Below are 22,294 nucleotides of genomic sequence, written 5' to 3' on the forward strand. Positions count from 1 at the left end.
GGTTAGACCAGATCCACGTATTTTTAGATACGCATTCGGTTACTACATATTCTGTTGGTAAATTGTGTCAAAGTTGGTTACAACACTCGTCCCTGTCGTCAGTTAAACAACATTTGTCTCTGTTGTCCAGTAATATTGATTTGGCCGATTTTATTAAAGGCCCATCAGGGTCCAGATCAAAAAGATTTCTTTACGCAGCTTACAATGAAATCTGGAAGCTTTCTCAAATTGAAGCTGCATCACCTTTGAGGGAAATAGATCAGGCTAATCTAGAAAAGGTCCTTGCAGTTGTTGACAATAGTATTAACACACCATCTTCTCACATTTACACGTTAGATAGTATTGTTTCATCTGTTGTTGATATTGTACAGGATGATGTATCTGTGTTGTATCATGGTAAAAATCAGTTGTGTTCAGTGATGCAATTTGCATGGACTTTGCAAACATTGAAAATGGGAAAAGTGCCATGGGATTATTTGAACGCAACTGCTTTATTTTTACCTTTTAATTTGACTGATAAACAACAGTTTCTGTCCATGAAAGATGTAACGTACACACTTTTACATATTGAGAAGATCGACCCTTTACCATTCTCCGTAGCTGAAACTAACTCTGCTGTCTGGCTCATCAACGGGGTTATCTCTTTACCATTTTCTTTATTTAAATTTACCTCGTACATGAAACATTACCCAATAGGTCGCTATGAACCCCTGTGCAGCTCTTTCCTCCATGAAGTGTGGTCCTTGTCTTTTACATACAGATGTCTGCAAGATGACAGAGAAGTATACCTTACAGGGGAATCTTGTGACTCTACATTAGGTTGTTCCCTTGTCTGCAAAAACATACAGATACACAGGGCTTGCAGTGTTACCACCTCGAATCTTGCCTGTGTTTTGAAGGGTATTCCTGTCCTGGCTATAAAACCCACTTTCACCCTGCTTGCTAACGGTAGCTATCTTCTTTTGAATAACGAGGAATGTTGCGGCTTGCTAGCTGGCATACTGTACATTGTAACAGTTTCACATCGTGTAGTTTGCTGTAAAAATGTGCTTTTCCAGCCCTCGCATGCGAAGCTCGATACCTCAATTTGGGCTTGTATCCCAACTTTGAAAGCGGACTTCAATAAGTTGAGCAGAATAAAGGCGCTATTATTCCAGCAGGAGGTACCGCTCACTTCTGCGCACAAGAAGTCCTGCAGATAGCGAGTACAAATTCTGAGATTCAGGCCATTTTAAATACAAACCTCCCACAACATTTCGGTGAACTAATTAATCTTATCTTCAATGCGTCTGATACACATGGCCTGGTGCATTTTTTTTAAAGTTGTGGGGTCCGGACTTGTGACTTCTTTTCAGACTATATTTGGTGAAATACCGGCCTTTGTTCATTCTATTTTTTCCAGCGTCTTTGGGGAATTACCTCTGATGCTTACCACAGCTGGTGTCCTTCTAATAATTTGCCTGCTACACAATGGCTGCACCTCTTGTGGTCCTACACAGCCCAGATCGGCTACAACTGGTCTGTGTCCGTATGCTTCAGTGCTATGGCACGTTGCCACCGACGACACTCAGCGTGGCAAATAGACTGTCTTTCCGCTTTGTGTATTACACTTGCGTGCAACCCGTCTTTTCATGCTTGGAATGCTCCTTTGAATGGGCATTGGATCTCTGCCTCTCCAATACGTCAACTCCCGACCCGGATTATGACCTGAGAATGCTCCGGGTTGGATTTATGGCATGCGCGGCTGCGCTTGGAGTATTGGCACAATGGGATATCTGTGCAGCGGCGCAGGACTTCCTACAACGTAGCTACATTGAATTTCACGCAAGTTGTCCTACGATGGTGCTCGAGGCACCCGCCTACGAAGATCATGAATTCTCGTTCTGCTTGCTGAATTGGATGGCATCTCTTTTTTCTACTGATGACAATGATTTCCTATTGGAAGCCGTTGCAGTTTACTGCTCATACACTGAGATGGATTAAAAAGGCTGGCGCTCATCTTTGCCTATTTTTTTTATATGATATGTATCTTTTTTTTGGCACCTATTTACAAGCCCGCATGAAAAAATAAAGAAATCTCCATTTTCTCCCATCTCTCTAAATTTGATGGACTATAGACACTCTTGAACTCTGCTCATACTTTTTGAACTCTGTGTTCATCCTAAGACTACATGCAATGGACTTACCAAGGGGAGGGTATTGTATTGTATTGTATTGCAATTGTATTTATATAGTGCTTACTACCCCAGTGGAGGCGTCAAAGTGCTTTTTCGGCGAGTAGCACGCTACTCCGGGACCCATAGAGGATTAGTGTTGAATTAGTATAGTGAAACATGCAAGTACATTTTAAGTGTTGGATAGGTTAGTCAGTTATTTGGATTCGGAAGGATAGCAGAAGGATAGCAGAAGGATAGAAGAGGGAAAAAATGATTTGTAATTATATAGGGCTTGTTACCCCTGATGGGGTGTTGAAGCACGCTACTCTGGAAACCCATAAAGCATTAGTGCTGAATTAGTATGGTGAAATATGAAAGTAATTTCAGTGGTGGATATTAGTCAGTTATTTGGAGTGGAAGAGTAGCCAAGGGATAAAAGTGAAGAAAGGTTTGCATTCATGTAGCACCTATTACCCCATTACCCCTGATGGGTGTTGAAGCACTTTTCTGGTGAGTAGGACGCTACTCTGGAACCCATAAAGGATTAGTGTTGGAAATTAGTATAGTGAAGTATGAAGTAATTTGAGTGGTGGATATGTTATTCAGTTATTTGGATAGAGAAGGGTAGGTTTCGGGATAGAAGAAGGAAAGAGGTTTGTATTTATATAGGGCTTGCTACCCCTTGATGGGGTTTTGAAGAGCTTTATTGGCGAGTAGCACGCTACTCTGGAACCCATAAGGATTACTGTTGAATTAGTATGGCGAAACATGAAAGTAATTTGAGCGGTGGAGATGTTAGTCAGCTATTTGGATTGAGAATGGTTGGGGAGGGGTAGAAAAGGGAAAAAGGTTTGCATTTATATAGCGCTGGTAACCCTGATGGGGTGTTGAAATGCTTCATTGGTGAGTAGCACGCTACTCTGGAACCCATAAAGGATTAGTGGTGAATTAGGATAGTGGAATATGGAAATTGAGAAGTGAACATGTTAGTATGTTATTTTCATTGAAAAGGATAGTGGAGGAACAGAAGAGTGGGATTTTTTTTGAGGTCATAGCAGTAGGAGGAGGCTTTTGGATGAGTAAAAAAGGGTTTCTTGAAGGGAAGAGTCAGAGGGGAGAGTTTATAAATGTTTGTTTTGGAGGATCGGTATGGTAAAAAGAGGTGTCAGATGATGCAAGGAGGGGTAGGGTAGGAGAGAGTCTAGAAAGGGTTATTTTGGGATCATAGTAGTGGTATGGGGTTTGGGATAAATGAGAGAGTGGATGTAGATGATATATTGATAGATGTCTAGGGTGAGAGATAGGGTAGTGCATTGGAAAGAGTAGTAGAAAAAAGTTTGAGATGAGTCAGAAGGTTGGGCTAGAAGATATATTGAGAGAAGTATAGGCTTAGAAATAAGGTAGTGCATTTGAAATGCTAAATTAGAAGAAAGTGATAAATAGATAGATCCATAAGTACATTGAAAGTATTTAGATGGATAAAGGAGGTAAGTATATATAGATTAAACATATTGATAGAAGTACTGGATGAGAAATAGGGTAGGGCATTGGATCTGCTTTTTCAGGAGAAACGTAACAGACACACAGATCCGAGTACATGGAAAGTACATAGATGCACAATGGAAGTAAGTACATGTAGACCAAAGATGATTATTTATTTATTTATTTACTTACTTACAACAACATAATTATTCTACATGTTTATACAAAGCAATACACAAAGATAGGTACATATCTATAGTGAAAATAAATGCTTATATACAGAGAAATATGTTGTAAATTTCTGTTTCTGTATGGTGCTTACGTGGGGAAGAGCCAACTCTTGAGTAGTTTTCTGAAGATAAGGTGGTTGTCGGTGGATCTTATGTTGGGGGTAAAGAGTTACATAGTTTGGCTGCTTGAACAGAGTAGGATGTGCCACCATGGTTTTTTTCTTGTATCTTGGGATTTTGAGGCGAGATGCCCCTTTAGAGCATAGGTTCCTTTGTTGAATGTGCTTGGTGATTTTATTCCTGATCAAGAGTGGTCCCATCCCATGAATTGCTTTGTGGGTGATACAAAGTAGCTTGAACGTGGATCTTCTTGCAACCGGTAACCAATGCAGGGCTTTCAAGGCAGGTGAGATGTGGTCTCGCAGTTTGATGTGCAAGAGTAGTCTGGCAGCCGAGTTCTGAATCCGTTGTAGTCTTTTCATGGTCATTAAAGGTGATCCGTGGTAGAGGCTATTGGCGTAATCGAGTTTGGACAGAACAAAGGAGATGGTAGCTTGGACCTTGTGTGGAAATCCCAAATGAGGGAAAATTCGTCACAGCTTTTTTATAGTGACAAAGCTTGATTTTGCTAGTTTGTCCACTTGGGCATTTATTGACAGCTTGGAGTCCATGGTTATTCCGAGGTATCTTACTTCCTTCGATAATTTAGGTGGTGATCCCAGTTCATCAGGCCAGGCGGCAAGCGCGTCATAATGTTTCCAATCGCCACATGTGAGTATTTACGTTTTTGAGGCATTCAATTTGAGATGGCTCCAAGTCATCCACTGATCCACGTCTCTGAGACAACTGAAAATTGGGCATTTTTCAATGTCTTTGGGGCATACCAGTTGAAGGAGTATTTGCGTGCCATCTGCACAGTTATAGCATGTCAGGTGAAATTGATTGATCAGTACCAGTAATGACTTCATGTAGATGTTGAAAAGCATGGGCGAGATGATAGAACCTTGAGGGACCCCTGCTTTTGTGGAATACGGTTTGGACGAGAAAGGTGGGGTATGGATGACATTAGTTCTATTTTAAAGGTAGGACGCGATCCAGTCTAGAGCAGTTCCCTCTATGCCGGCTTCATAGAGTCTTTGTTTCAGAGTGTCATGGTCAACCGTGTCAAAGGCAGCCAAGAGGTCCAAGAGGAGTAGCGCAGCAACCCCACTGCGGTCAACTGTATTCTTCAGGTCATCCCAGATGGCAAGGAGAGCAGATTCAGTGGCTCTTCCCGGACGGAATCCTGTTTGGAAGTCTGAGAGTATGTCATTCTCTTCAATGAATTGTGACATCTGGGTGAACGCTACTCTTTATATCAGTTTGCCCAGGAAAAGTCAATTTGTAATGGGTCTGTAGTTGCCAGGGTTCAGCGGGTCCAAGTTTGTTTTCTTCAGGAAAGGGTGTATGTGTGATTTTTTTAGTTCTTCTGGAAATATTCAGCTATTTAAGGAATCGTTGATGATTCTTCTTACTGGAGTGGCAGCAGAGGTTGTTAAAATAATTATCTTGAAAGTTTGTGGTGGACGGGGGTCAGAAGGGCTGCCGGCTGGCCTGCTTGCTTTGACCAGGTCCATAAACTCATTGTGTGAGATGTGTTGGAAGGAACGGAGAGGCTGGGTTAGAGTATTCTTGGATTGTTTTTTTGTACAGGGGTTAGTGCTGGTGCTTTGTTTCTGTTTTAAGTACAAGTCCAATGTGTCTGCTTTGTCTGTGTAATGATTTGCCAGTTTGTCTGTGAAATCTTGAGTAACAGGATGAGTTCCTTCCAGGCAATTTGGTTTGCGAAATTCATTGAGTATTTTATAGAATTCTTTATTTGCACATTTAGCATTTTGAATTCTGTCTGAATAGTACCTTTTCTTTGCTTTTTTGATATCTGACTTGTATAATCTGTTAATTTTTTGTAGGTGAAGTTTGTCTTGTTTGGCGTTTGTTTTGAGCCAGGTATGTTGCAGCTTTCTAATTTGTTGTTTTATTTCTTTTATTTCTAAGTTTCTCCAAGGCACTTTTTTTCTTTTGTGCTGTTGTGTGGTTTTGAGTGGTATCATGATGTCAAAAGCTTCCTGTAGCCACTCATATAGATTTTGATCCGAAGTAATTGTTTCCAGATTTGTACTTGATGTTAGTTGTTTTTCTAAGTGTTCCAAATTGAGTTTGTTCCATGGCCGATAGGTGGATGGATGTAAGCTAGTTTTAGGTGGGTCCCTTAGTGTTGTTTTATGTTGGAAAGAAAGCAAGTGGTGGTCTGACCATGTGACTGGAGTTATAGTTTGAAAGGTAGCTAGTTCAGTATTAGTAAAAATGACATCTAGGATATGTCCAGTGATGTGTGTGGGTTTGTGGATAATCTGATGCAGGTTCAGTGCCTCTAGGCCAGTGATTCTTGTTTTTGGATGGGTCATATTGGTTTTGTCAAACCAAATGTTGAGGTCACCCAGAACGCATAAGTTGGAGTGTATTGTTATCAGGTTTGAAACTGTGTCTAGAAGTGTGTCTGGAAATGTCGCCTTGCTAAGTGGAGGTGTGTAAAGGAGCAGGAAGTTACAGGATGAAGACGGTGTAGTATTGCATCTTGTTAGAAATTCTTTATGGAGATGTCATCAACTTTAGTGATTTGTAATGTTTGCCTGAACACAACAGCTAGACCACCTCCTTTTTTGCCTATATGACTTTGGGTGATCGTTTGATAGCCTAGAGGAACGGCTTCATGCAGGACTGGAGCCATATCATCTCCCAACCATGATTCAGTTATGAATAGTATGTCTGGTTTTGCATCTGTGAGAAGGTCGTAGATGTGATGTTTGTTTTTAGAGAGGGACCGAGCATTTATTAGTAGACAGTTTAGAGAATGACCTTTGGTGATAGTGAGACTTTGTTTTGAAGTAGAGTGAACAGTATTGTGTGTGTTTGTAGCAGGTGTGTTTTTAGTGCTGGCATTAGCTGTATTAGGATAACAATCGTGTAGCTGTTCTGTCTCATGTTCATCATCCAGCATGCTAAGAATGGATTTTGATGGGTCTGTGTGTGTATGTGATGGAGATGGTGTTTGAGAGTGAGTTGGTGTGCTCTGTTGCTTTCGTGGTGTAACATTGTTGTGCAGTAGACATGGGAAAGCAAAGTTGTGAGGTGTGGCACGGGCTGAACTCTGAGACTGAGAGCATGCAGCGCATCTCTACACAACCACGTGACTGTTCCAGTCAAATCTTTAGGTCGAGCCTGGGCAGCGCATATGCTGCTCTGTGAGGCATGCTGTATTCAGATAGGGACTTGAAGCCCCAGCCACTCTCCGCCCATATTTTTCATTGGCTTGTGTCATTGTTCTTGTAAAATGCTGGCTTCTGATTCTGGCTTCTTGAAAGTCCCTCCTTAGTACCGTTTTGTCTCATTTTTTAAGCTCTATTTTCTCAAATAGCGTTGGCCTGCCTGCTGTTGCAGGCAGGACACACTCTCTCCTAACGCTTTTTTAAAATTATTATAGCACAAACGCATTTGCAATGCCATAGGTCTGGCATTTGTGAGAGTTGAAGCTATTGTCGTTGTAAATGACTATGCCTTTTATTTGTTTCAAAAACAACACATAAATAAAAGGCATTGTCATTTACCATGCCAATAGCTCAAACTATCGCAAATGCGACACGTGTTGCATTGCAAATGCTTGTCGCATTTTGTAGTTACGAATAAAAAATACTTATTTTGAAATAAAGCTCCTCTTTAACAGCGTGCCCAACAGATAGAATCAGTATGGTCCTTGAGTGAGACAATCGTTTGTCGACGGAGAGATTCTAAAATGGAGGTGGCGCTTTCCTTTCCTTTTGTTTATTAAACTGGCAGCATCTACAGGCGTGTGAAGGTGGCGCGCGAGTCAAGGTGCGATAGCGCAGCTCGCCAGGCGCCTCAAGGTGTTCAAACACGTTTTATAGCATAGAATTGTGCTCCAAGAAAAGCGGCCGACTGCGAGCACGCCGATTTATCTGGCGCCTTACATAGAAAGCAGTCTAAATGGTTGTGTCTAAGCTCTAATGAGGGGGGCATGCTTTCATAGCTAACAAAGGGGTTCTCAGATGACAATTCCTATAATATGAAGAACTAAGAGTGGACTGTTTGACAAAATATCAAGCACGCACAGTTCAGGCATTTCTTAAGAATGGTGGAACATTTATTTTTCTTGAGCATCTTTGTTCTTCAGAATAGTAACGTCGCAAGTGCAAGACAAGCAGAACTAATTCCTGTACATACACTTATCTTATTATAGTTTGCTACAAACCGAGTTAAGTCCACAGTTATATGTGAGAGTGTCATGTGGGTGTAAATATGGGCTGATGGAGGGATGCTGATAGTTTTGCACTGGTGTCCAAACCACTCAATCGCCATTCACGTGGATATCAATCGAGTGCCAGAGAAGTTGAGAATTGGGATTTTCTTTTCGTTTTTAGCACCGAATGTGGTATCCAATACAAACACGCAAGCTGAAGGGTGAAGCTTGGCACTTTATTCTGGAAAGGACTCCAGCCTCCTGTCAACACCTCATGTGTCCAGCACCGACAGCCCACTCACAGAATTCTAGAATTACATATTAGTTCACAGAATACAGGGCATTAAATATATATGCTGAACCAATGCCACACCTGATATTTAAGTTGATGATGAAACAGGCATGTGTGCACATGAGGAAGGCGCACGACGTAGTCAACTGAAACAAGTCAGTCATGGTCTGTCTCGAGGGAGGGCTGAGGGGGTAAATTGCATCTTAGCCTCCAGGTCCAGATACTTAACTTCAAATACTTGGGGATACACATTGCATTCACCCCCACAGTAAGCAGGGGATCTGAAAATGGCTCCTTTAATGGTTAAAACTAACCAAGGGTTACGCAGATAAACCACCCTCCCACTTTCAGTACTGGGTAGGATAGCAGTGTTTAAAACGATTGCACTCCCTTCATAGATACTCAGGCCTACCTCTTTCATGTATCCTCATTTCCTTTAGTTACCTTGATTGCTCGTCTCTATATGGTTTTTGTACTTTGTACTTTGTATTTTGTTTTCTGTATGTATGGATACGCTCTTTTAATCTTATTACTATCATTGTACCATACTCCTCGTTCCATTTATCCATATGTATTGTCACCATTTTACAAACGTGTATGTACCTCACCCTGTTTCATTAAAAAAAATGCTTCATAAAAAATATTTGAACTGTAAAACTTTTGCACTCCCTAGAATCTTCCACGCCTTGCAACACTTCTCAAATGATATTCTATAGCAATTCTTTCATAAGACAAAATGCAAACTACAGGGATGTTCGTGGCGGGCAAACAACCTAGAGTCTCATTTGCCAGATGTGTGCACACGGTATATGAGGTTTGGGAATGGCAGACATCCAGTTGTACTACTGAACAGCTCACTTTATCACCATTAATGACTAAATATTTGGAGATAGGGATGACCTGACACAACAACTAAAGATTGAGCTAGTACATGACACAGGTGCGGGAGATATCCTTCAGGGGCATGTAAAGTCACTTGAGGAAATCAGAATTGAACATGTAAAACACGAGTCACAGTTCCTACAATTTGTCGCACGAAGGATCCTCTCTGTAATAAACTGAAGGCACACCTGGAGGTAAACTCCCTACAAGTCAAATTGACAGTACACCACCTGGGTGAGGGTGGCATATCTCAAAAATATCGCTAGTTGGTCGACAGTTTTCTGGAATTCATGGCTTCTTGGAGGACGACACATGGAGAGATGCTAGGACTGTTCACGACGCCTTGGAGATCTCAGCATGTCTCCACCTCATCCAATTCAGTTACCTTCACAGAACGTGTCATATCCCAGAATGATTGTGGAGGATGGGTACAGGGACCTCCCCAAACTGCACCCGATGTCAGGATGTGAGGGATACCTGGATGCATGTGATATGGGAGTCTATAGTTAATCAATCCTACTGGAAGTGGTAGTGGGTTAACTGGTAGAACATTCACTCAGCTGACATTACTAGGTAATGGAGGAGATAGGAGTTACTAGAAGTAACCACATGTATATTGGCACGGGGTACCTAATCAGAAAAAGGAACTTAGCAAAGGCGGGGCAGTCCAGAGACCCCAGATACTTTAGAAAAATGGAGACTGGGCATGAACCTCTGTTCATATTTGGGGAGGGAAGTATAAAAGGCGAGAGATTGCCCTCATAAACATAAGAGTTGGAGGAATTGGCCGGAGAGTGCATATCGGCATAATTTCCTAAGACCTGGGAGACATCTGCTTCTCTCCTTTCCCTCACCTCCACTCTTTCTTTTCGAACAACCCTCGTCAATTGAAACCACAGGCACTTTGCTGTTTTGGTTATCAAGCTTGACCGTGGACATTCACCATATATACTTGTTCTATGTCCCTACCTTGTGCTTGAGGTACCCAGACACTGAAAGCCAAATGATATAGATTCACCTATGATCCATTTCAGACAAAGACTGCCTTTGGGATACTGTGGGGTGAAATGTGTTTATATTTACCTATTATTTTGAGCTAAACGGTACCAGCATATTTTATCTGTTTGCATGCACTGTCAATATTGCTGTAATGTCTGCACTATGGTTTAAAAATCAATATATTTGTTGTAAAAAACCTGCACATGGGATAGCTGTAGTCATGGGCTTCTTTCAGACAGTCAGAGCCACAAATTTAGGTATGTTATGTTAGTGTAACTTAATGAGCGCACAAATACCAGGAGGTGTCTTGGCGCTAAAAACTAAAGTAAACCCAAAGCTCAGGAACCTAATTCTGTGCACGTACAAATACAAATTTAATAACCAACAATGGCCTAACCACTAGATCAGTCGACCTCGAAGCTGGGAAACCAGGTTCTAGTCTGGGCAGGGACGGACACTCAACACCCTGTGATTCTGGGTAAATCACTCCCCGTGCCTAACAAAATGAATGTGTCCATCTGTAACGCAACTGGTGCGCATGTAAGCGCTCTGATATCTTCTGGTCGAGTTCAAGCTATATAAAACTACACTAAAAAAAGTAATATATATACCAATATCAGCAGTGTGTGGTAGCTCACAAATTGGGAAAAAAAGCCTATTGGTGAGCAACCAGGAAGTATAAAATATGCAGTCAAATATAAGTAGCTATTGCAACTCTTTATTTGTTCTAAACGTAAAGTTAATGGCCATTGTTGTGTGTCTCTCAAGCCCTATCTACTTATTTGCAGTTCGACCCAGTTTCAGTGGACAGATAAACCGTACTTATCAAGCACAGCGCTGGAAGCAGAAACCAAGCACTACAGCCAGACTGCGATGGTGCGTCAGACTTACTAATATGCAGCTCATGCTCCAGTGCTCAGGTGCCATCATTCAACATTTCCTACTTTAGCCCTACTGTTTTTCAGCTTGTCACAGAAAGGGGTAGACACTACAATCCTCACTGACACCACTCCACCCTGTGACAAGTTGGAAAGCATGGGGTGTGACAAAGATGCTTCCTCCTTTTTGGACTGTTGCCCTATATGCCAGGGTTGAAGCTTAAAGTACCAGGGGCTAATAAATATGTGAGCCTACATCACATCATCAGCGGGAGTTGCTTTGACATGAAAAGTAAGAGCTTTGCCAGGCAGAGGATATCACAGGGCTGTGAGATCATCAGACCGGCAAATGTTGGGTGACAGAGAATGCCAAATGTGTGGAATGTACCTTCCTGACCTTGGCTTGACATTTCTGTCTGAGTCTGGTGCCGAGCAAGAATCAATCTGACAGTCATTCAGCAAGCTCTTTATAGGCAGTTATTTTTACTGATAGCACCAGTGGGAAAAAAACCAAACAGCAGGCAGAAAAATATGGTTGCCGCAACCCTAACATCCTCAATAATGAATCGCTACAGCTGATTTCCTCTCATTGGAAAAACTAGCACAGGCTTTCAGCTCAAAAGAGATATTAATAAAAAAAAAAGTTTATGCACTTGCTAACATACACAATTTAAGACCCAGATTTCAAAGTTCTTTAATTTTCATCTACCATCTTGAATGTATCTCCGTGCTAACTTTTTTTGCCAAACATTTGATAAGAAACACAGAGGAGGTAAATTCTTTGCATATCAATCTACAGGCCTTAGAACTCTCTTTCAGCTCACATGTCATCAACTGCAATCATGCACAATTTCAGAAACTCTTAAGACGAGGATATTCACTCAGTAGGTTGTACATTGGTTGATATCTCCATATTTTTTCAGTGCCAAGATGCTGCTTTGGTGATTGCGTGCTTTATAAATATACATTACATTTCATCATCACACTCAAGATATGTAAAGGGCCTCTTCAAGAAACGTTTTAAGAACCTAGGTTCAATTTAAGTGTACCAAAAAAGGATTGTAGTGAATTTAGAGATTGTAAATGAAACTTAGCACTGTACATTTTCTGCAGTAGTGGGCTAAGGGTGAGAGGGCGAGAGGGCAAAGAGCACGAGACTCCCATAGAGTTGTAGATTTTAATTCAGTAATATTTCCCCATTACAGTGCATTCTTGTATCTGTAAATTCATTTGTGAGAAGGAGAGCATTTTCTTACTTAAATTAATGTTACTGGTAAAGGTTTGAGATGTAAGTTTCACTGCAATCACACGGTAGCGATCCCAGAAGAACCATTTATGTAGTAGTGTTCCACAATGTTGAGTGTGAAAACCGGAAATGAGTCATCCATTATATTTGTGTTCTAACCTTACCAATAGCTTAGCATTGTTTCCTTTCTACAGTGTTACTCGATGCAGGAATTCATTTTTATTTTCCACATGTATTTTGGTCAAGGAACTTAGGGGTATATTCACAAGAACATGTGATAACTACCGCAAGAGTAACTTAACGCAATTCTCAACATCTCAGCCTATCGCGGGAAAATTTGCCATGCCAACCAAGTATTTACAACGTGGCGGTAGCATGCGATAGTCACCAGATAACGCGTCAAATGGCCATGCAAAAATCAACACCACGCCACAAAAATGCGAAACGCGAACGCAAAAAATCATGCGATGAGGCCAATCGCGGTACGAAAAGTAGCGAAAACCTGCCACAGGCCTGCAAATCCCACACGTCTGGCGGGAAAATGCACCATAAAAACCACAGAAACAACACACCAGAAACAAGCCAAAGCACGTAGCAACATGGATGCACTCTGACCCAGCGCAGAGACCAACGTAAACCCCACAACCCCCACAGACCACCAGCAAGGAACAACGGGGTCGGGGAAGGCCAAGGAGAAGAGGGAGAGGAAGACAGGGTGCAGCCTGCAGGAAAACAAGACCAGCGTCATGGAGGTGACAGAACACTACCAGCAAATGACCCACAAGCAGACCACCTGGAATGCAGTCGGAGTGCCGAGGAGGCCAAGAGGAGCCGGCATGATGTGACAATCTAAACCAGGCACAAACCTGCTGCCAACAGGAAGGCAGAAATGGCGACAGGAGGTAGCATGTCCTGCGCCACAGGAGGGGCTGTAGGAAACCAAGGCCACAGTCATCAGTGTGGAGACGGTGCAAGGAGTAGGGAGTACAGACACAGCTCGAGAGGACCTGACACAACATCAACATGGAGCGCAGCGAACAGGGACTGGGGGGACGGGGTGAGATGGGCACAATGATACACATGCACAACGAGGTGTAGCACACTGCACACCCACAATTACCCAGGATCATGTCCCTGATCCCCTTGGCACACTGCAGCACACACACATAGCGAGAACAGCACACCCACATTAACGACAACGTGGTGCAATGCGCATAGCAGACACTGCAGAACAGAGGACACAACTGGCTCTGCCCATGCACAGAAGCATGCCTACTACATCTGACAGAGATGGAAACTGTGAAATGGAAAGTTACGCGTACGACCTCACATCCGTCATGTAGTCCAGATATACACTGTCCCGCAGAAGAATCCAGTACCTCACAAACAGTCACAATGTACATTGTAATACAGTCTACATGTAAACAAGAACAATGCGCCAGCATAAATGTCAACACAATGTCAACATGCATCTCCCCTTCACATTGCAGAGGGGCACACAAGACCTCCAGCAGAGCACAGAAGACAACACATCTGTGATGCCGGCGAGGATCACCACACCATCGATACCGATGCTCTACAAAAGCCCATGGATATCCCACTCAACCCACCACCAGGACCCGAGCAGACAAGCTACTCAGAGGAGAACACAGAATCTGCAACAGACCACACAGCAGGAAGCACCTGCAAGCGCAGCTGGTTCACAACACTTCACCCACCCACGCATGGCACCCCAATGCCATGTGTCAGCATGCCAAAAAGAGGTGGCCCAACAGGTGTGGGTGGGGTCCGAACCCATGGAAGGTGAACTAGATCACATACATTGGTGTCTATCACCTTTCAGGGACCACCTACACCCACACTGCCATAGAGACACATGCAGATGCACAATCACAGTACAGAACCACGCCCAGGGGCATGCAAATAGCAGTCACACACCCACGTTGGCTCTGCGTATGATGGCCCTGGCCACTCCCCTTACGAATTGAGTGGGTGACGACAATGCTACATGACCAAGCTCCAACCCGCTGCCTGCGGTGACATGTCTGCATCCGATGTACACAGTATACTGTAATGTCGTAGGGCCCAGGGCCCTCATGCATACAACAAGACCACAGGGACACACACAGACATTATGTTGTACTGGCTATGAGCAAGTGCGCCCGGCCCCTTTATTGGCAGGGCCACATGTACAGCGACGCCTGTGCTGGATGTGTGTGGGGCGAGTGTAAGCCAGCCCGCACGGAGTGCTTGGTGCTGGCAACCACTTGAACAGTGGACACCATTGCAACGGAAACTGTAAACACCTGCATAACAGAGTCAACTACTGAGCAACATGGAGGGAGCCGGAGCAAGGACAGCGGTCACTCAACATTCAAACAGAAGTGTCTGTGAGTTGCAGGGCACTAAGGTTGGAGCACTAGAAATGAGCACGCTCATGTGAAGAAATTGCTAGGATTTTGGCCCTTTGGGTTAGTCCTGATGCACATGCAGTGGGGTGTGTTACACCTGCATCAACTTCCTCATCAACGTCCCAGTTCTCCCACTCTGCCTGACTCTGGCAGATGGATTTGGCCCTTGCGATGGTTGCGTGTGCCTCCTGCGGTGATGTGACGTCTGGCCCGGTCAGGACTCGATTTGGTGTGTGAGCCCTGGTGGTCCGCGGTTGAGGCCGGAGGCAGTGGACAGCGGAGGGCCACATGCACATGGCGTCGATGACCCCAGGACCACCGTCACAGAGGTCATCCAATATTCATTCAGGCAGGGTCCCTGACGTGAGCTGCACAGAGTTAGTGCCCCCGGATGCACAGCAGTCGGCACAGGCACACCACCACAAGACGTTGACTTGCGGTGCACTGAGGTAGGGCCACGCAGACTGAGTGGGTCCTCATCGATGTCCGAGGTGAATGTGGCGGAAGGTTGTGGGGGACAGTGGAAAGTGTCCTCCAGGGCATGATGCAGAGGTCTCATGTTATCCGGAAGCAGCAAATGGAAGAGTGGAAAGCGACAGCCTCGTTGTCACCACCAATTGAGGATGAAACTACCCCTCAGTCCATAGACTCATACTGCACCAATGTACAACCAGAGAGTGTCCATGAATGTCGGGGAACAGACTTAGTGGCACCGGGGCTGGAAGGGGGTGCAGTCTGCGATGATGCCGGTACACTGCTATGAATTCCGCCATCGCTAAATCAAGACTTTGTGACCTACTGGACCGCAGTGTAGGCACATGTTGTTGGCTTGCGATGCACAGAGTTAGCGACACTAGGGCAGTTGTCGGTAGTGTTCGATCACCTCCGTAATGATGATCCTATTTCCCCCGGACTGCAATGCGTCATCCTCTTACACCTCTCCTTGCATGCAATGATATGTATTCAGCCTTTGAATAATCAATGTTCAGTTCCAGTTCTGTGACCAATTTGTGCGCAGCGTAGGCCGAGGGCAGTAGTTGCGTAGGCCCACAGACACGGGTGTTTGTAATGCTATGCACAGACTTGGTGGCACCACATCGAAGGGAGTATAGTGACAAAAACTCTGCCTTAAATAATGTTCACTGCCATGGTGTAATCAAGACTCAGTTCCAAATGTGTGACCTACTTGACCGTAGTGTAGGCCGAATGCAGCAGTAGAGTACGTCAATGAGAAAGGAGTAAAGCGGGCCTGTGTTGTGGAGGCCATGATGGTCTGAGGAGGCTGCCAAGGTTGCGTGCCTTTGGCTTGGAGCTTGTGCCGGCACGTGGTGGGCCCTCCATGACACACGCCGGTGTCGGCAGGTGATTAGTGTGGCCTGGCTGCGCAGGGGCGGGCCAGACGGGTTAGGGGTCCAGCGGGCCGGGGTACTGCAGGCGCACAGGATCGCAGGCAACTCCGCTGGCGAGGACGGCGTCGGCCTCGTGGTGTGATGATAGGTGCCACCCTGGCAGAGACGTTGGGCTTTCCGGAAGAGGACCACGCCCAGGGCTACATGCTTTTTATTCACACCCCTATGCTGGCCTGGCGTACGCCGGGCCATCCCACTCCGCTCACGCTTACGAAGGGGATGTAACAGGCAACATTTCCGCGGACTCCCCCATTGGCCCAGGTGACATGGTTGCGTCCACTGTCCACTACACTCCATACACCAGAGGTGTATGTTGCCATGTATATGGGTGTGTTCTGAATACTACAGTCTGCCCAGCACATCTCCACCACTCTTGGCATTGTGTACTTTCCCAATCATGGTTCTCCTGCCTCCTTCAGTCAAGCCTGGTTGCCACTTCTCCCCACATTCGGCTAGTGTGTGACAGAGGTGCCATGCCATTGATGGCTCATGTTCATGGCTTGTCCAGGTTACCATTGTGAGTTGGTCTGTCGTGTCTGGTGGATGGGCATGTTGTTTTGCATTTTGGTTTTGATTTGTGACGTGTGCATTGCCAGAGTTGTGAGTTGCATGGTTGTGGAGTTGAGGTGAGTGGCGTGTTCATGATTCAAGGGAGGAGGGACGGGGTGGAGGGGGTCACGCAGGGAGGGGTGGTTAATTAAAAAAAAAAATTAAACTTACCTTCGCTCCGGTCCCGCGTTGCGTCCCCTCTCTCTGTGCCTTACAGAAAGCAGACAGCCTCGCTCTTCTCCCCTAAGCCCATCACAACGCTTCAATGGCAGCATTGTCATTGGGTAGGACGCCGACCCCATGGGCGACCATGGGGAGGCCATTTTCTCTATGTAGGCTGCATGCAGCCTACATGGAGAAAAGGCAGAGTGTGCATGACTGGTTTGGTCAGCCCATCCCAGGGGCCGACCAAACAGTCAGCGCCCACAAGAATGGGCAAGCCACTCCTCCCCTGCCTGGGGCAGGAACGCCTACCCGCCCGCCCCCAACCAAACCCTGCCTTCTGCTTTCTCACAGTGCAAGAAGCAGAAACATAAAATGGTATTTAAAATACCATTTTATGTTTCTGCTTGTGGCACTGCGAGAAAGCAGTGGGGCGATGATTCCTCCGCCCACATGGACGAGCCGCCCCTGCACTGCAGTGAAGGCTTGCTTTTTGTTTAGCTGTCTGTTTCTCCATCGGCTTCAAAGGACAGGAGAGCCCTCCCCCTCCCATTCGTTTAAACAGAGTCATTTCAACTGTTGGAATTAACTGTTCCGAAATGGGAAAGCACAGTCAAATATGTCAATATGTAGGAAGTCATGAGGAAAATTATAATAAAATGTGGGATAACTGGTTTTATGAAATTAAAACAATATGGGCATGTTGTTCCCCATCGATCATGCCCACTTCAACCTTTAGTCTGAATGTAGCTGATCCCAAGGTGGAAATTGCAAAAGAAGGAATCCTTGCACCCGGACATAGCTCATCACATTCACCCGTGCTTCAGTTGGCAGATGATACTGTGTTACTACAACCGATCTGCACGAGAAGTGACATAATTGCATTTCACATCAGCCATCTACACAGAAAGTTACATCATTAGATTTCCCATCATCAATGAGCACAGCAAGTGACATCACTGGTTTCCTGCCCATAGTAACTGGCGCTCCTTCTAGGACCGGTTTAACGGTGGCTGCAGCACAGTTGTATGCCCCTTTGAAAGCACGCTAAAGGCAAGCCAGTCTGAACCTATGCACGTCTGGACAACCCCTAGTGCTAGGAACCTTAGTTCTCCCTTTGCCCACCGCTACCCTGCTACCCATGATGTCAGTCCCAGCTGCACTGCTGCCACACCACACAACACAGAATGAGTGTTCACATGTGCTTCATACAAGTTCTAAAGCACACTCCCACAGTCTACATGCACTACTCTTATACCAACAGCAACTCACCCGCTCACATGAACCAGCTCACACTCACTCTAACCAAACAACACAAAAAAACACATCATGCATGCATGCCCCTCAACACTCGCTCGCGCATCAAACACACCACTCATATAGGGGATCTCCAGCACGACCATGCCCCAGATTTGCTCTTTCTCACAGAAACATGGCTAAATCAAACCTCTGCACTGGACATCACTATACCCATCCCCGCCAGCTACAAGATTACCGGGCAAGCCTTCAGCACAAGCCCAGATGTGGAGTCACTATCATATTCAAAGATACTGCCAGCTGCACCTCTCACATGGTCACCCCCAACAGCTATATGGAGCACCTTACATTCAAGATATGTGAATTTCGAAGATTTTTTTTTAAACATAAACAGATATTTTTATTACACCTAACTATAATGTTACTTTAACCTCTGCTTTTTTCAGTGAATTTCAAGGTTTTTTTTTTTTAAGCAAATTTATTATTTTTGTGAATGTATGTGTGGTAGACTTTAAAATATATGTTGTGTTCTGACATTATTTTAGTAAAAGCATTTTTTAATTGTAACAAAACAGGATATGATTCACAGTTTGCAAAATCTTTGTAAAATGTGTGTGATTATTAAACAGATAAATATTCTATAGAAATTGTTTATTTGCTCAGTTATTGTAACTCTGATATCAAGACATGTCAGAAGCAATCTTTTTTTGAGGTGTCATTATTCTCATGATGACGGGTGTGCGCAGTAGGGTATAGAGAGGTACTGGCCTCTCCGCTGAGACCTCTCTCTGGAATGATGGGTGTGCAAAGTAGGGAGTGGAGAAAGACTGGCCCTCACCTTTCAGACCTCTCTCTCAGATGATGGATGTGCATAGTAAGGTGTGTGGAGGGACTGGCCTCTCTGCTGAGACTTCTCTTAGTAATGACAGGTGTGCGTAGTAGGGTGTGGGGAAGGACTGGGCCTTCCTCTCAGACCTCTCTCTCAGATGACAGGTGAGTGTAGTAGGGTGTTGGGATAGAGTGCTCTGTCCTTTTAGAGCACTCTCATGTGATGGGTGTGCATAGTAGGATGTGTGAAGGGGCTGGGCTCTCTGCTAGGGATGCTTAGTAGTGAGTGGGGAAGGACTGGGCCTTCCTTTCAGAGCTGTCTCTCAGATGACAGGTGAGCACAGTAGGGTGTGGCAAGGGAGTGACCTCTCTTTTAGACCTCTCTCTCATATGATGGGTGCACATAGTAGGGTATGGGGAGGGACAGGACTCTCCTTTCCAACCCCTCTTGCAGACGACGGGTGTGCGTAGTAGGATGTGTGGAGGGACAGGCCTCTCTGGTGAGACATCTCTCTGTAATTACGGGTGTGCTTAGTAGGGTGTGAAGAAGGAGTGACCTCTCCTTTCTGACCACTCTTTCAGATGACGGATGTGCATAGTACGGTGTGGGAGGGGGCTTGCCTCTCCTTTCAGACATCTCTTTCAGATGACAGGCGTGCATAGTAGGGTGTGGGGAGGGAGTAACCTCTCCTTTTAGACCGCTCTCTCAGATAACGGGTGTGCTTAGTAGGGTGTTCAGAGAGACTGGCCTCTCTAATGAGACCTCTCTCTGTAATGATAGGTGCCCGTAGTAGGGTGTGGAGAGTTACTGGGATCTCCTTTGAGACCTCTCTCTCGGATGACGGGTGTGCAAAGTACGGTGTGTGGAGGGTCTGGCCTCTCTAGCGAGACTTCTCTATATAATGATGGGTGTGCATAGTAGGGTGTGGGGAAGGAGCGGTCTCTCCTTTCCGACCTCTCTCTAACATGAGGGGTGTGCATAGTAGTAAATCCCTACCTAAAAGAAACTTGTTAAGGCATGGACAAAGTGGGCAATTGCCCAGGGCCCTCAACATCCAACCTTTATTATATTATTCTACATTGTTTGGAATTCATGGGGCTTAAATTAGCAGAGAACAGGTATTAAAATTCAAAGCTGTTCTGAACAGGGACACCTAAAATATTTCTTGCCTGGGGCCTCCGAAATTATTAAGATGACAATGCTGCCTAACTCAAATATATTAACTTGTAAAAGTTGTCTTTGCCATCTTTGTGATTACAAAAACAGCCCTGCTGCCTAACAAGTAACATTAACTCTTGTTTTCTTTGCTTTCCAGGCACTATGATGTATTTTCCAAATGCACAGAAGACGAGGCCATTGGGACGGGCTGCTTTTGGCCAAACCCCCACGCGGAGTGCTACATCACTGGAATTCACAAGCAATTTTTTTCCAACTGTACATCTGATAAAGTGGATTGGGAAGATCCCCCTGATGAAATTTTGACAACACTGATTTTAATACCTGTCTTCTTGACTGCTGCCATGATCACGTTGGTGGTGTGGTGCAGCAAGAGAAGTGACATTTTTATGTAAATTCACACTCTTTGCTATTTTCCTGCCTAAAAGACAATTGATTCTGCACTCAAAATCTGGGTTCCCAGATGGCATTTGTAAAGAAGATGAAAAAAATGAGAATACAAATTTACTTCTGGCTGAGAAGTTCACCGTCTAGTGAGTCACAACTATCTGCTTCTGCTAAGCAACAGGATGATTTATTTGCAAAGATTGTTTTTACTAAAAGTAGCTCAAATCCCTCTAAATCTGCATTTAACTATGAAACCGTAAAACTTTACAACAGCAAGTAGCTTGCTTGCTTTAACAAATGGATAGTTTATTCTGTTAGTGGGTCAGCATTTTTTTTATTGAACGTTTTCAGCTGATCCTCTGTTTTTGACTAACAACCAAAGCATTGCAATTTGGAGTTACTTTTATATGTTTCTTGAATTTGGGATTTTCGAAGTCGTTCAACTGTTAAACATTGTGATGCTGTGAAGTCATTAAAAAAAAAGTGGATGGAGTGGCATCAATGAACACATAGAATGACATCAATGAGCGGATGAAAGGTCATCATTGAAGAACCGTCACCGGAGATGTTGTTGAGAAGTATTTCTTCACTTTCATTTGTTCCATCACTTTTGTCCTTATCATTGCACACTGCACATTTACACACATAAACACACAGAAGCATATGCACGCACGCAAAAGCACACACACAAATGCTGACACATACCAACACCCAAATGTACACAACCACACACATACGGGTGTACACACACACATACATTCCAGCACCTAAATTATGTGAAAATGAACTGAAACAAGTCTATATGTATACACACACACTTACACAAGTGTTTATATGTGTTCTACAGACGAAGGACTGCTTATTTGGCACCCGAAAACTTTGCGTTTTGTGCACACACGGGAAAAAACAAAGGCGGTTGCTGAATGTGTCCAGCAATTGAATGAAGAATACTACCTTGCTTTACAAGTGCTCTCAAGCACATGCCCTTATGGATGAGTCATGGAGCTGGAAGTCTATTCAATGGACTCCAGGAAGGATGCAGGCCGGTTTCCCACAGCTGGAAAAGAATGTAAGGAAGCCGGTTGACAGAAACGCCACCAAGGAGTGGCAAAGGAACTGTCACATGTGCCATTCCCTGCGACTTTTTTGTATTGTGTAATGTTATTGTTTGTATTATTATTATTTGCCGTCATGAGTCTGTTCACTGTGTTCTCCTCTTATTCCCTTTCCCTCCTTCTCCAGCTTTTGCCCGGAGTCCGACATTCTTGTGCAAACTGCAAATAAATAATTTTACTTCTGTAAAATGAAATGATTCCCAGAGTTCAAAGTGTACTTGTAAGCAAGCCATCATTCACATAAAGAGCTTTGAGAACTTCAGCTTAATATTAGAACAGAGGCCGGAAGTGCTCTCTCCTCAACAGGTCAAGCTATTTATACACAAAACAGAAAATATTTAAAAATAAATGCCCATAATAATGTGCCCAGCCCCATTGTACATGCCTGATATATGTGTCTCCAGAATCCCCCACCCACAATTGCACATAAATGTTTCCTATGACAACCAAGATGTTGGCAATTATATATGTTTAACGCCGTTATAGGCGTGCAAATGATGGTCACAAACAATGTGAGCTTGAATACAAACTATAAGGAGA

The 22,294-nt window shown here is 44.3% G+C and overlaps 1 protein-coding gene across 1 annotated transcript in view; it reads left to right on the top strand.

The window, feature by feature from the left end:
* The window catches only part of RAMP3 (receptor activity modifying protein 3), a 1,003,044-nt gene extending 981,092 nt beyond the window's left edge, over positions 1-21,952 (top strand). Inside the window, exon 4 of the mRNA XM_085607369.1 lies at positions 20,392-21,952. Within this exon, the coding sequence (XP_085463495.1) occupies positions 20,392-20,647 (256 nt within the window). The 3' untranslated portion in view covers positions 20,648-21,952. The remainder of the gene's footprint in view (positions 1-20,391) is intronic.
* The last annotated feature ends 342 nt before the right edge of the window (positions 21,953-22,294 follow it).

The sequence above is a fragment of the Triturus cristatus genome, chromosome 5_2 (genome assembly GCF_964204655.1).
Source record: "Triturus cristatus chromosome 5_2, aTriCri1.1, whole genome shotgun sequence".
NCBI classification, from domain to species: Eukaryota; Metazoa; Chordata; class Amphibia; order Caudata; family Salamandridae; genus Triturus; species Triturus cristatus.